At 40.6% G+C, this 13,212-nt stretch overlaps 1 protein-coding gene across 2 annotated transcripts in view; it reads right to left on the reverse strand.

The window, feature by feature from the left end:
- The window catches only part of sox6 (SRY-box transcription factor 6), a 136,578-nt gene that overhangs the window by 41,118 nt on the left and 82,248 nt on the right, over positions 1–13,212 (reverse strand). For both annotated transcript variants that reach the window (XM_080030930.1, XM_080030929.1), the window contains one exon: positions 227–347. In XM_080030930.1, the coding sequence (XP_079887056.1) occupies positions 227–347 (121 nt within the window). The remainder of the gene's footprint in view (positions 1–226; positions 348–13,212) is intronic.

A 13,212-nucleotide genomic window follows, 5' to 3' on the forward strand; every position in this document is an offset into this window, starting at 1 on the left:
AGATACTTTCATGTTGAAGATGTTTACATTCCTCTGCTCCACTGCCCATATCTATTGTTCCACATGGTCTAGATGGAACATTCCCGGGCCTTAGTCTTAAGTCAGAGTTCAGAGCATACCAATAGCGTGAACCAAGCATGCCATGTATTTGTTATGCAAGTGTAACAACTTTTATCATTTTGAATAAGAAGGGAACATGGGACAAAATGAAGACTTGCAAGCATACCTGGCTTGTAAGACATTCCAGGAGGGAAGAGAAAGCCTTGCTGGGCGGCGGCTGCTGCTGCCAGAGTGCGTTGGTCGTGTGGAAAAATGGGGATCATGAGCGGAGACATGTGACCCTGGACCTGCTGAACAGATAGGGAGCGGAGATCAGAGAGAGGCCTAAGCATAGTCATGGTACACAGAAACACAGAGCCCACTCAGGGGGGAGGCCAGATCACAGCTCTTCCTAACGCGTGTTGACAGGGGGCTCTGCGGCGATGACGGCCCTCGTGCGCTCACACAATACCTGGCTGAGCTATACGCCTGCTCTAAATCCAAACCACAATTTCACCTCGGTACATCAAAGGCCTGGCATTTGCACATTGTTCCAGCATCAGTTAGAGGAAGAGACACGCCGGCAGTCAGATTTCTGTAGAGAAGAACTGTGTGTGTTGAAAGTATAACATTCACTAACACCCTTGCTGTTGCAGTAGATACAACATGTTAGCAAGAGAACTGTTGAATGTATTACACAGTTGCACGCACTGTACACATGCACACACACATTCCTATCTCAAGGGAAGATCAACTGCTCACATGGATGATCATTTATTTAGATGATAAAAGCCTACAGACAAAGCGATAATTTAACTGTTTTCAGCGGAGGAAAAAATTGCAGCTAGTTGGAAAGTACTTTGTCCTAGCTGTATTTCATTTCAAACATCATTCTCTGACTGTCTGTTCCACTCACATATTAACCTTCACCATCCAGTCTGTTGCTGAATGGCCTACAGGGAATATCAACACAAACTCCCTGCATGTGTGTGTCAAGGGTGGGTGAGTAGCTTATGTCTCCAAAGTGGTGTGTGGGGGTTTTGCGCACATGTTGCAAGGTCCAATCTTACTGTCATTCTCTGCTTCCTGAAACGCTATGATGAGGAGCAGCCCGGTTACCATGGGCCTGCGAGGGTTAATCTAGCATTGAGCTGAGCTACCTCAGGGGAACCTGCCTGGAAAATGGGTTAATAAAGGTCATCCCCCCAAAATAAACACTTTACAGAATGTTTCTCCATTCATCCCTCCTTAAAATCAACTCGCAATAAAACGGGTCTGGGTGCAATTACTGCCGCTGCATTGGGGCATGAAATCAACCTGCTCTGAGCAATGACTTTTCCCCCATGTTCTGGCTGAGGTCTGCTACGATCTCCACTTTTTCAGCCTCGGCTGCTTCCCCTGTAGACCCCTTACCAGAGTAGTCGCACCCAGTTTCTCTCAAAGCTAGCACGCTAAACCTACTTAAAACTACTTTATTGATCTGTCCAGAGGTGCAGAGCTCGACTGAAAACTAAATAAATGGAACCATTTTATGTCTACTGAGCTTTTACAGAAGTGCAAGAGCAGAAAGTGCATTATCGAAGAATAGAAAAGTATGTAATTCTTCCAAAGGTAATTCTGAGAAATATGCTGTTGCTGAAGAAAAATAAATGGCCAAGTAGACTGCGACAAATGACCTTAAATAAAACATGGCTTTATAGGGATGTGTGCTCCAAGTTTCCAGTTTGAATGGATGAAAGATGGATCTTGGCCTTGCATGTATGGAACATATGGAAAAACACAATAATTAATGTCACAACATGAGGTAGGGCCAGTGACAGGCGGGGGGACCCTGGGGAACACAGCTTTTCTCTGTCTCAGTATTTGGACTGTAAAACCAGATGGAGACGGTTGCTGAATGTATGGCAGTCACAGGGTAGAAAAGGGCTCCCTCAAGTCCAAGTGTGTTACTAGTGTGATACATTTTAATGAATTAACTAACATACATCAGCAGGAAAAATAAAAGTTTTTTCCCCACATAAAATGATTCACAGTCAAATATTTCGGCCAAATAGATTAAACAAACATGTCTCACTGTAAAAGTGATGGTTTTGAATTTTAAGTCATTTTTTTCTAAGTTGGCAAATCATCTACAGCTTTCTGTCTAAGCTCCTCTTGCTCAAATATTCACTGGGCTCCAAAGACTCCCAGGTCAAAACATCTGTGCCGGACTGCTGTACATGTAACCTTTAAGTGAATCTGTTTACTATAAAAGATACGGATGAAAATAATTATCATCGACTTTTCGAAATCAAACAAGCAAAATAAACCAGAACCGGGAAAACAGTGGCTTCCATTGATACTACACTTTGAAAAAAGATTCAAATATTTGAAATCGTTCACCAAAATTCATGATTTATTTGCTTTTAATAATCTTTGAAGACAAAAATGACTACATTAATAAATGTATATTTGAAACATACGAGAGATGTATACAGATTACACAGCGTATATAGGCATCAGCAAAAGGCATCAGACACTTGGATGTGTTTTTCTCCGGCACTGAATTTAAATTATATCATTTCATCCGGGATATAAGCTTTTATTACTATTATTATTTTAAAATATGGAGCAGAATATACAAGAATCACAGAGGCAAGACAGAGTGTGAAGAGTGCGTTGAAGTGGAAATAACTGCATTGAGTTTGAATGGCTGTGATTTGCAGTAATGAGCTGCACACATTAAAGTTTAATTTACGGCAACTAATGTCAGAGAAAGGCAAATCAAATTTTGAGGCGCTTCAAGGTGGCAACAAATAGTGGAGGTTAGTTTAGCTGTCAATTAACAGCTGGCACAGTGGCTGGCTGAGCAGATTAGAAACATTTTCCACAAGTGCTTTCTTTGTATAATTTGACTGTTAAAGTACAATGGAAGCAGAAACAAAAGTATTTTTTCTTTTCTTTTACTGAAACAGAAAGCATTTGTGTACGTGTGTGGCTTCCAATCTATCTGTAACTACAACCCCTCCCTCCCCTTTAAGAGTTACCCTCAAGTTCATCTATGTATGGGCTGAGTGCCCAGAATATTTCTATTGCCAAGATGATCTTGAAGAGTTGGAGAATGAAGTGGAGCAGATGTGAGCACGGCACTTGGGCAGCGTCCTCCCTTCTCCTCGTAAATACAGCGGCATTGTTGTGCTGGCACTGCTCTTCCTTTGTCTTAGCACTGCTAAGTACTGGATAATGTCATTTCACACCATCTGCCCCCAGGCTTCATTAAAGATACATGAATGGGCTATCTTATGAGGAACAGGTGCTATTGTTTGTCCCTCAAGACCCAGCACTAAGGATCTGCCTCGGAATACTTGAAGAGGAGCATCTGTAGTGATCAGTCAGACAGACTTGGCTGAGGCCCCCGTCTCTGCCAGCAAGCACTCCAACAGAGGTTTCTGGGGGAACTCGGCCGCCTTGCAACATGTATCATCAATTCAGATGACCTGATGAAGTCTGTATCAGGCCAGCACACAATCTGTTTCCCTCTCTCAAGGAGACGGCCGTATTTGATAAAAAGGATCAACTTGCAGTTCTGCTGCGAGGAGGATATCATATAGATACCATATTACGGCAGAGCTAATTACATTTATTTCTCTTGCTAAAAATTACACAACCAGTTCTTTATTGTTTTTTTTTACAATATTTACATAAATCCCACTTTGTCCCATTGCAGTTGTTTGATTTGGCAATTTCCTTTTTGCCAGATTTAAACTCCTACTCTCTTAAATTCTGCATCATTGTAATTTATTTAAAAAACGCTTTGCTTGTTCTTTAAAAAAAAATATATCATTCATTTCAGCGCATAAAACTTAAAGGTAATCATTTACCCTGTTAAACAAAAACTGCCTAACAGTAGTTCAACTGACTCTGTACAATGGTTTACACTAGCAGCTTATCCTAGGGTCAGACCGCAGAGGACGAGTCAGACGGCTCAGGCAGACTCATCTCTGATGTATACGTAAGGTGAAAAAGACGGGGTGGACTTGAAAGAGCTCCCTTTATTTCTACTAGCATTTCCATCGCACACAATTCACAAATGCACACACACAGACACACGCACACACGCACGCATGCACCCACACACACACACAATGTTCTTACATTTATCTTTTATCATCACAGCAAACCTTATCTTACTGCAAACCTTACTACTAGACAATACATTTCTACAGATCTGCGCTGCTAATTAAGCTCTGGTGATCCTATAAAATATCTGTGCTAATGAAAAAGGGAGAATGTTTTTTTTTTTTATATAGACGTGTTAGCATCCACCTTCAACACATGAGCAGGCAGCTCCAAAACACTGAGTGCAAATGGAGATGTACAGCGCATTACAGCACTCACTTGGGCCCCTGTCAACACCCATGTTCCTCACTGTCTCTTATAGCCTCTACAAAGCACCAAGGAGGCCTAGAAAAACCCCTGCTGGCTTTCCCTCTGAACCCCCTCACACTTCCATGCACTTCAACATTCAAGTTCCCTACTCCCTATGGACCACAATGCACTATCTGAGGGAAACTGGGCAAGTTGTTTGCTTTTACTACAAGAATTAATCAGTATTACTGTAACAAAATTGAAGGACAAAAGAGGGGGAAAAAATATCTACCTTGTTCTAACCTTGTTTCATCAGATTGAAAATACCTGATTGATTGCTACTTGACACCCAACACACCTGTTTGTCTGCATTCATTTGCCTTGAGGAGACTTGTAAGTCCCCTTTGATTACTTGGCTGAAAATACTAACAACAATATGACTGCAAGTGGCCAAAAATGTCTGGGGAGCTCAAGGTGATAATGATCTTAATTCTGTACAATCATTTAGATAATAATAGGCGCTTTTCCCATTAAGAAAAGATCACAATAACCAGTAATCATTTAGAGGAGGACTCACATTTCACTGACATCTCATTTTAATAAAATTACTGCCACACTTTAGTGGCTGTCTGATCCGCAGCTCTCGCTAACCTACTCTTTCACATTTTCTATAGGTTCTGTAATTTCACCCAGGGTGGATAGACTCCAGCTGTTGCTGTAAGAACTGATAGTTCACACCCCCTCCCCCCCCCCCCCCCCCCCGCTCTCCACTGAGCTGCACACCAAACGCCTGTGAGAATAAAAATCACCTTTTGTGTTCCATTTGACGAGAAAGTGATCTTGAGGAGGCTTGCAAGTCTGGCTAAGTCCCAACAACAGCATACACCAGTAAAACTGACACAAGACAGCAGGATATGTTTAACACCCGCCACTGTGTACACAGCCCACTGGGTGTAGACTGTACTGGAGCCTAACCAGGAGGAAAATCACTCAGGGGAAGCACTTCTGGTCTGTTGATTCCACTGTGTTGCTTCAGGTACCCCCCCCCCCCCCCCCAATCAAACAATCAACGATTCTGAAGCACACATTGCTTCCAGACCAGAAGTTATACTTCTCATGTAAACTGAAAAGTAACATCACATGGCAGACACACACTTTGATCGCGATAGTGCTTGTTTTGTCTGTTGCTAATGGTAATCAGACAAATAGATCAATAGAGTTGAACCAGACTTTGATGCTCCAGACCTCTGCCTTTGAATGAAGGTCTTCATGTTACCACCCACTAGACTGAAGCACATTATTCCTGCTTGTCTGCTCTAAGAACGGGTGCACTGGAATGGGGAGGGCAAATACACAGGGGAGGTTCAGGTCACCAACAAAGGGCCCTTGTCTTGGTCAAGTCCCCGACCTTTCTCCTCACTTCCTTCCTGCGTCTGAAATCCCTGTACGGCACCCTTTCCTACTAAAGTCAAAGACGGACCTCTAACAGTGTACAAGCACTAGCCTGAAAAAGCCTGAAAAAAATCCCAGAATGTTTTCTCTGAATTGTTGGGGTACAGCTCTGATTCTGAGAGCAGGCGCTGTTTGCTCAGGTTTGAGTGTAACACTGCACATCAGTCATGCCTGTGTGCGTTACACTGAGTGCTGTTCAGGATAAAGTGCAGCAAATCCAGACACTTGAGTGAGGTCAGGCCGCCCAGAGGCAACAACCAATAGATGACTTCTTGTTCCACTAATTCCTTACACAGTAAAACAAGCCTTCTTGGAAAACCGCCATTCCAATATGTCTATATTAAGTCGATGTGAGCTTGAAAGCAGGCTAGTCCAACCCTCTGACCCGCCTCACAAACCCAAATCCCTCCTCCATCTCATCATTCCTCCTGAATTCCTTTGAATCCTGGATAAAACGGCGTACTAATGTTTGCTTAAATACACTGTCATTTACAGGATTACTGCACACTGCTCTAATTTAATTTAGGTTCAGGATTAAATGTGATAAAAAAGAATAATACAAATTTTTAATTAATTATGACACCAAATGGTGAAAGCAGAAACAATAAGTAAAACAAATACATTTATAAAGGAACATGTGCACGCGAAAGACATTAATTAATTAATTTAAGTCTAATTAATCGCCTTAATTAAAGAAAATTACAAATGCATTTGTAGACGTGAAATGTGATCTCTGTACATCATGTACAATTGTGTACATGAAGAAATTGCGCTGTCTTTAAATGAAAATTCACCTATATCAATATATAGTATATATATATATATATATATATATATAGTATAGTACACCTATATAGTAACCCTAAAAATAGTTTTAATGCTACAAGTATGTCTATATAAAATTGTCTGTTTGATTCTTAACAGACTAATAGCACACACATTCAAGCAGAATGCATTCTGACACAATGTCTGTCATGAATTCGGGGTAATTGGGCACAACACAATTCTGCATTAGACCCTTAAAATACAGATTAATTTCTATAGCAAATTCAGAGTTATATTTCCAGAGAATATTAGCTCTTTTTTGGTGTTGGAGGCTTACATGGAAGTAAGAATGATTTTTTCTTTCTTCCAAAGTTTCAAAATCTGGCCATAAAATTAAGGTTCTTGGTAAACTGGTTCAATCCACAGGGACTCCCTCAAACAGCATGTGTAATGACGGGGAAGAAGAGAACAGACATAAACAAACCCACAAGTGAGTTTTGGGGCCTGCATCATTATCCTGTGTATATGTCCTCGCTTTATGGAAGCAGGAATAAGTGAAAAGCGCCTGACCCTCATTGCAGGGGGCGAGTGAGGTTCTAAGAACATTAGACATGGCCTACTCAGATAGCCAGCCACATCCATGTGATGGTTGTGGGTAGGGGTTTAAGTATGAAATAATGTGGATGTAAAGGTTTGAAATATCACATCTTCAACTCTTTGGAGCAAGCAGAGGCTTGTACATTGTGTCCACTGTTGACTGTACTAAAGCTTGACATTGCTTGTGCTATACATGAATATTTTACATTATTTATAATAGAGGTTATAAGATACTGAAAAAAAAGTATTTTGTCTGACTGTGAAACATGAGACCATCACTTGTGATGGCATTGTCCTCACAACGGCTGGGTTTCCCCTTCTGTTCCATCCTCAAACCATAGACTGAGACTCTGTCTTCACCATTACCTCCCAGCTGCTGGGGCCACAGAACACAACAGAGCCCATTCTGTTGTTCAGTGAAACAAGTGTACCAAGACTTTCAAACACGCTCGAAAATCATCACCTCCTGACAGGCAAAATAAAAAGCAGCCTTTGTAAAGTATCAACCAAAAGAGCTAATATGACTACTAGTTTGAAAAATACTGTTAAGACTGAATTATATTCAGTAATCACCAATGTAATTAAGATTGTTTTAGTAACGGACACAACAAACAAACAAAAAATTCTGCTAATCTGTTTTCATGAGAAACCGTGCAGGACAGAATAGCTCACATTGTGTCTGGTTGGGGGAATGTTCGGCTCTCCTCCGCTCCAAAAACAAAAAGCTCCTTTTCTTGCCTTGGCCATGATGGGCTGAATGCTTTGCTTTGCCACCCCAGCCCTAAGAAAACACGCGCCTCTTTCTCCCTGCCGGCTGCCCGTACACAGTAGAGCCCATTAATGCAGCTCCCTTCTCCCTCTGTGTGTGCCCACTGCTGAGGACCATGGCCACGCAAAGCCAATGCAAAGACAAAACAGTTTGCACAACATTAGCAGAGAAAACACAGGCCATGCAGAGCGGGAGAGGAAACTAAATCAACATCACACTGGTGAATGTGTTCTCCCTCAACTGATATTTTCCTTACGAGGGTTGGGGCACAATGGATGTTAAGAGTAGGCGTTATGCCTTCATCCAGGGAAGGTTTGTGGAGTTCTAAACAGGTGCTCTATGGTGACATTCGGACAGAACACAAACGTGCTTCATTCATCATATGTAAAGTATAGCTATTCAGTTATCAGGAATATTTAGCACCACGTTCATTTAAAAGGCAAATCTACAGTCCCATATATCTGCTAATCTTCTCTCATGTGTCGATTATTCTTGTCACTTTCGAGAACTGATACAAGGCTAGAAGTTTGTGTCGTAAATTAACCCCGTCCCATAGCTGCTTTACAAAGCCCTCAGGTGACTAATTTCAAGTAGACCCTCAGGTGCGATTCCACACATTACAGCCGTTCATGTGGCACCTCTCAGATGGAGTCTCTTAATTATCGCTGCTTAAACTGCCGAGGTGTTTGAATACAAAGCCAAATTACCCAAAAGCATGGCTTCATTGTGTAATTTACATCAATAATGGATCTATGTTTATCTACAAAGACACCGTACAAGCAAGCATACGTTTCATTTTACTGCCTCTAAAGAGACTCAATAATGTCAGAGATCAGTTGATTTACTGTATATCTTTCAAAATGAGTAGAGTTTACATAATCTACCCTTATGCAATTCAGTGCTGTAGCCCTCTCTGTGTACCGTAACTTAAAGCTTTAAACTTTTGTAAAGTAAATAAATTGTGCTTTCATTTAGAAAAAAAGTAGACTGAATCATGCCCTAATTGGACAAAACCCACAGACCCAAGACCATTTAAACAACATCTACTGTTTATACTCCTAAAGCAAAAATTTGTTTTAACAGACAAATAGCATTGCATACCCACTTTTCTTCCACTAGCTTCGTTTGCAAACCATCACTGCCCCGGCTAGGGTTGTATCTATTACACCTTTTTGTGCATCATTAAGTTTTAACAGGGCCACGATGGCTTTATTGTTTAAATTGCAGAGGACTTTGTTTAACGTCAGCATTTCTTGTGCTTCCTGACAAGGAGTCACATTTCATAACTAATTAAATTGATCCCTCCCTCCCCCCGATAGTCCACTAAATGGAATTATTTGTATCCAAGTGTCAATATATTAAATCACAGGGGCTAATGAGTCGGGTCACTGCTTTCTTTTATCTTCAGTCTTGCATGTGCACATCTTCATCAGCTAACAGTCTCCTTAAATGGAGGATGAACATGCTGGACTGAGCCTTGCTGGGCGAGAGCCAAGCCCGTCTGACGAGGCTGTTAATGCCCCCGCATAATCCTACAAGCAGGCTAAAACAGAGCTCCCCAACACAAGGCAAAGTGCTGGCAGCACAGCATCAGACACGCATGTGCACACAGTAGCACACACTTCCACACTTAAACAAACACACACTCACAGACACACGATCTTTTCCCTGCTCTATTATTCTCTTATTATCATGCTAACAGTTCCAATGTAGCTGTGCTAATTGGGGGACTTACACATTCTCTTTTACATGTCTATTTTTGTGTGTTTTTTTTGCCTGTGCATTATTAAGAGTCTCACACTGAGAAAATCATTTGTGCCGGGGAGACAACAAAAGCATCTGAGAATACACAAATTAGCGCTATTATCTTTGTGCAATTACCATACAGCCCTGTGTTTATTTAAACTCATCCGACTGTTTTAAAATATTTACCATATCATTGTAGTTTTGCAGTCTTTGCTTCTCTAAATTGGTAACCAAACCGAATCAGTGCATTGAATTATGGCACTGGATTGTATTACATGCATATTCCTTTTCATAATGATAAAGAAGTAATATGAATACCAGTACAACTAAACGGCAGTTTATCATATGAAGCGAACACCAATTGAGCTATTTTGTTTTTGTAATGCTAGTAGATACGGTTATACAACTATATGTGCAGCACTTGACAAAAGCTCAATGCTGTATCTTTAGAAAAAAAGTGTGACATAGAATTGGTTACACAGTCCCTGCTACAAACCATAATAGAAGAAGCATCAGTTAATCAAGTCTGATACAGGTAAATCTGCTTCTCAATGACAAAGAATTTACATTGGCTTGATGATTTATGTTCCAACAGGAACCATGACCCCAAGCATCAAAAGCATTCAGCTGAATCCAACCCTACAGCCACTGATTACAAAATACACTTTTACAGAGCTTCCCTGTGAAATCCCTGGTTGCTTTGTAAAATAGGAAAATGGGAAATCCATGTTAAACTGATTAAAACACATTTCTGTCCAGTTTTTTTAAATTGACATATATCATTTGAAAATAACCACCATGTATGATCAATTTGTTTTATTTAAAACTAAGGTAAAATAAAATAAAAATAAATAATAGTAATCAATAATTGACAGAGTGAATCCCACACTGAGAAAAAAGGAATTAGGTGCACTGAAAATATGTTATTGAAGACTCCTGTATTGAGGTCTTGGCTCCAATATGACCTCTACGAAGAATTCCATTAGATCAGACCACATGTCTCTGTTATCCTCTCAATGTATATGTACAGTATACATAATTGAAAAAGAAAATCTCTTTAATAAAATATATAACAAATCAACCTAAATGTTTCAGCTTGATAAATTGTGGTCAGCTAAATGCTGGTGTAATGAAATTTCATCTTCAATCTTGGGACCTTTAGCATCTAACCATTGAGCGTCTACATGACCCCAAATATTTCTTTACACCAATTAAAGAAAAATGCGAGAAAACGTCTTTTCTTTGACTTTGAGGTGTGCAGTGGACAGAGATACACAGTCTCTGGTTTATCTTATGAAATGAAAGAGATACACACAAACACACAAAAGGTTAAAGGTGTAGAGGCACACATAAAGTGAGTGTACATACGCCAAGGTTGGAATCGTGTAGGGAGAGATTTATGGGTCAAAGGGAGATGAATGGATCCAGAACAGCCTCGTGAACAGCTCATGTATTATATGGTTAAAAAAAAAGTGTGATAAATAAAAATGTGAGACAATGGCTATCTAATCTAAATGTCCTAGATTTTGGATCTTACAGTGTACTCACATCAATGCCAAGGCCAATGACACTGTCATGATATCGAGCAATTTTTAATGGATAGAAACATTTAAATTAAATGTTTTGGATTAAAAGTGCCCCTCTGTTTCATCTGGTGAGCTCTGCTTTCTCCAGACTGTTTGTGAAGATAAAGTTCAGCCTGACCTTTCCCACCAATATTTATTCTCTTGATGTGTTTATCAAGGCGTGGGTCCCTGTGTGCCTGTGTACTGTACACAATTGCCTCTGTGCATGTGTTTAAATATATGCATGTGAGAGTCCAACCGTCGGTGCTTTCTTAACTGACTCATCTTAGAGGAACGCATGAGACTGGAGTCATTACCATGTGTGAGGTGAAGGGATGGTTGCTTGTGGCATGGCGACGGACAGTACTGTCATATGGATGTCACAAAACCGTACTACCGTATTTATTTTTTTATTTTGTGTCCAGGGAGACTTTAATATGCTATTCTGCCGCTACCACTCTGACAGTGCTTACTTCTTAGTAATATGCGCCTTGTGCTCATGTGCTGTGTCTATGAAATCCATATGAAAGAACATGCCAGCCAACAGATCAACAGTCTAATGATCAACGTGATGCTGTTTAGCTGCTCATCTGCTGCGACTGCTCATCCATTAGAAGCAGGAGAAAGTGGCTGTGATTGTGAAATAGAAAGCCATGAAGAGGAGGCTCAAATAATATAGTGTGCCTGAGTGATGCTTTTATTTCTTCTTTTTTTTTGCATCTCCCTTACACACAGACTCAGAGAGATAAGTAACGTATGGGTGGAAAAAACGTCATATGCCAATATATATGTTTAATTGTCACATGTGTTTTGGTGGCATTTCAAAGTTTCAACTAAATCAACTCAAGAGTTAATCTAATCCTCGGATTGAATTAGTGCCAAGATGATTTCAACGGCAAGGATGGACTAAAGGAATACAAACAAGCCGAGGGAGAAAAACACACAAAGCCTTGAGCTTTAACTTTTGATAAATCCCTAACACTGTAATCAAAACATCTGCTATCTGAAAACAAGTGACATTGTAATCCCGAAGGACAAAGACTAAATCTCTCTCCTTCTCTTGTAGGAACGATGAGAAACAGATGAAAACAGAGATGGCTATTCAAAAGGGAAACTTGATTAAACTGCATGCTGGCTTGCTCCAACCCTCAATACCTAAACTACAATAATGACTCTCTTCCAACAGATTCCCTTCCATACACATGCAAAAAAAGCCTGCTCTCACATAGCACATCAACAACAATCTCCAGTTGCAGTCCCCATGGTTTTATTGTTTGGACAATTTACAATGTCCACTGATGTGACCGGTTGCATCATCAAGATATGAGACTTCAGAAAGCGTTCTCTTGGTTTTCTCCCTCAAGCCAAAACAGAAGGACTTTGATGGCCAGTAGGGTCTCCAATAAACTTTAGTTCCCTCCATGCTAATAGCAGAGTAACTCAATCCCCCATAACTGCTTACCACTGTGACATACAGGCTGGAATCTTGTTTACAGCACTAATTAAGGCAAAGCTGTTATATATTAAAATGACCAGGGCCATTTAAGAGGCGGCAGTTATGAAAACAAAAAATGTTTCACTAACTTGCCCCAACTCTCTTTTATCTACTCTCTTGGCTACTCCAGCTCCAAAAGTAGCCACCGCCACACAGCATAATCGGAGGACCCAAATTAGGGAGGGAGAACATCTTCTGCTTTAAAGGATTGCCTTTGGATAAACAATGTTGCACACGATCAAACTTATCTCATCAGTATATTAAGAGCCAGCCGTGTGTATTCTTGGGTGGTGTTCTGTCAGCAAAGTGCAGCCAGACTCTTAATTGTGGATGTGGATTTTTTTTTTATCAGGGAGGATCTGTGGCACATTTGGTCAAGGGAGAATCTGACTAACCGGGCTCTGCAGGAATGGATGTTACTTGTATCTCTGCTCAAG

This window comes from Ammodytes marinus, assembly GCF_949987685.1.
Source record: "Ammodytes marinus genome assembly, chromosome: 1".
Classification (NCBI taxonomy): domain Eukaryota; kingdom Metazoa; phylum Chordata; class Actinopteri; order Uranoscopiformes; family Ammodytidae; genus Ammodytes; species Ammodytes marinus.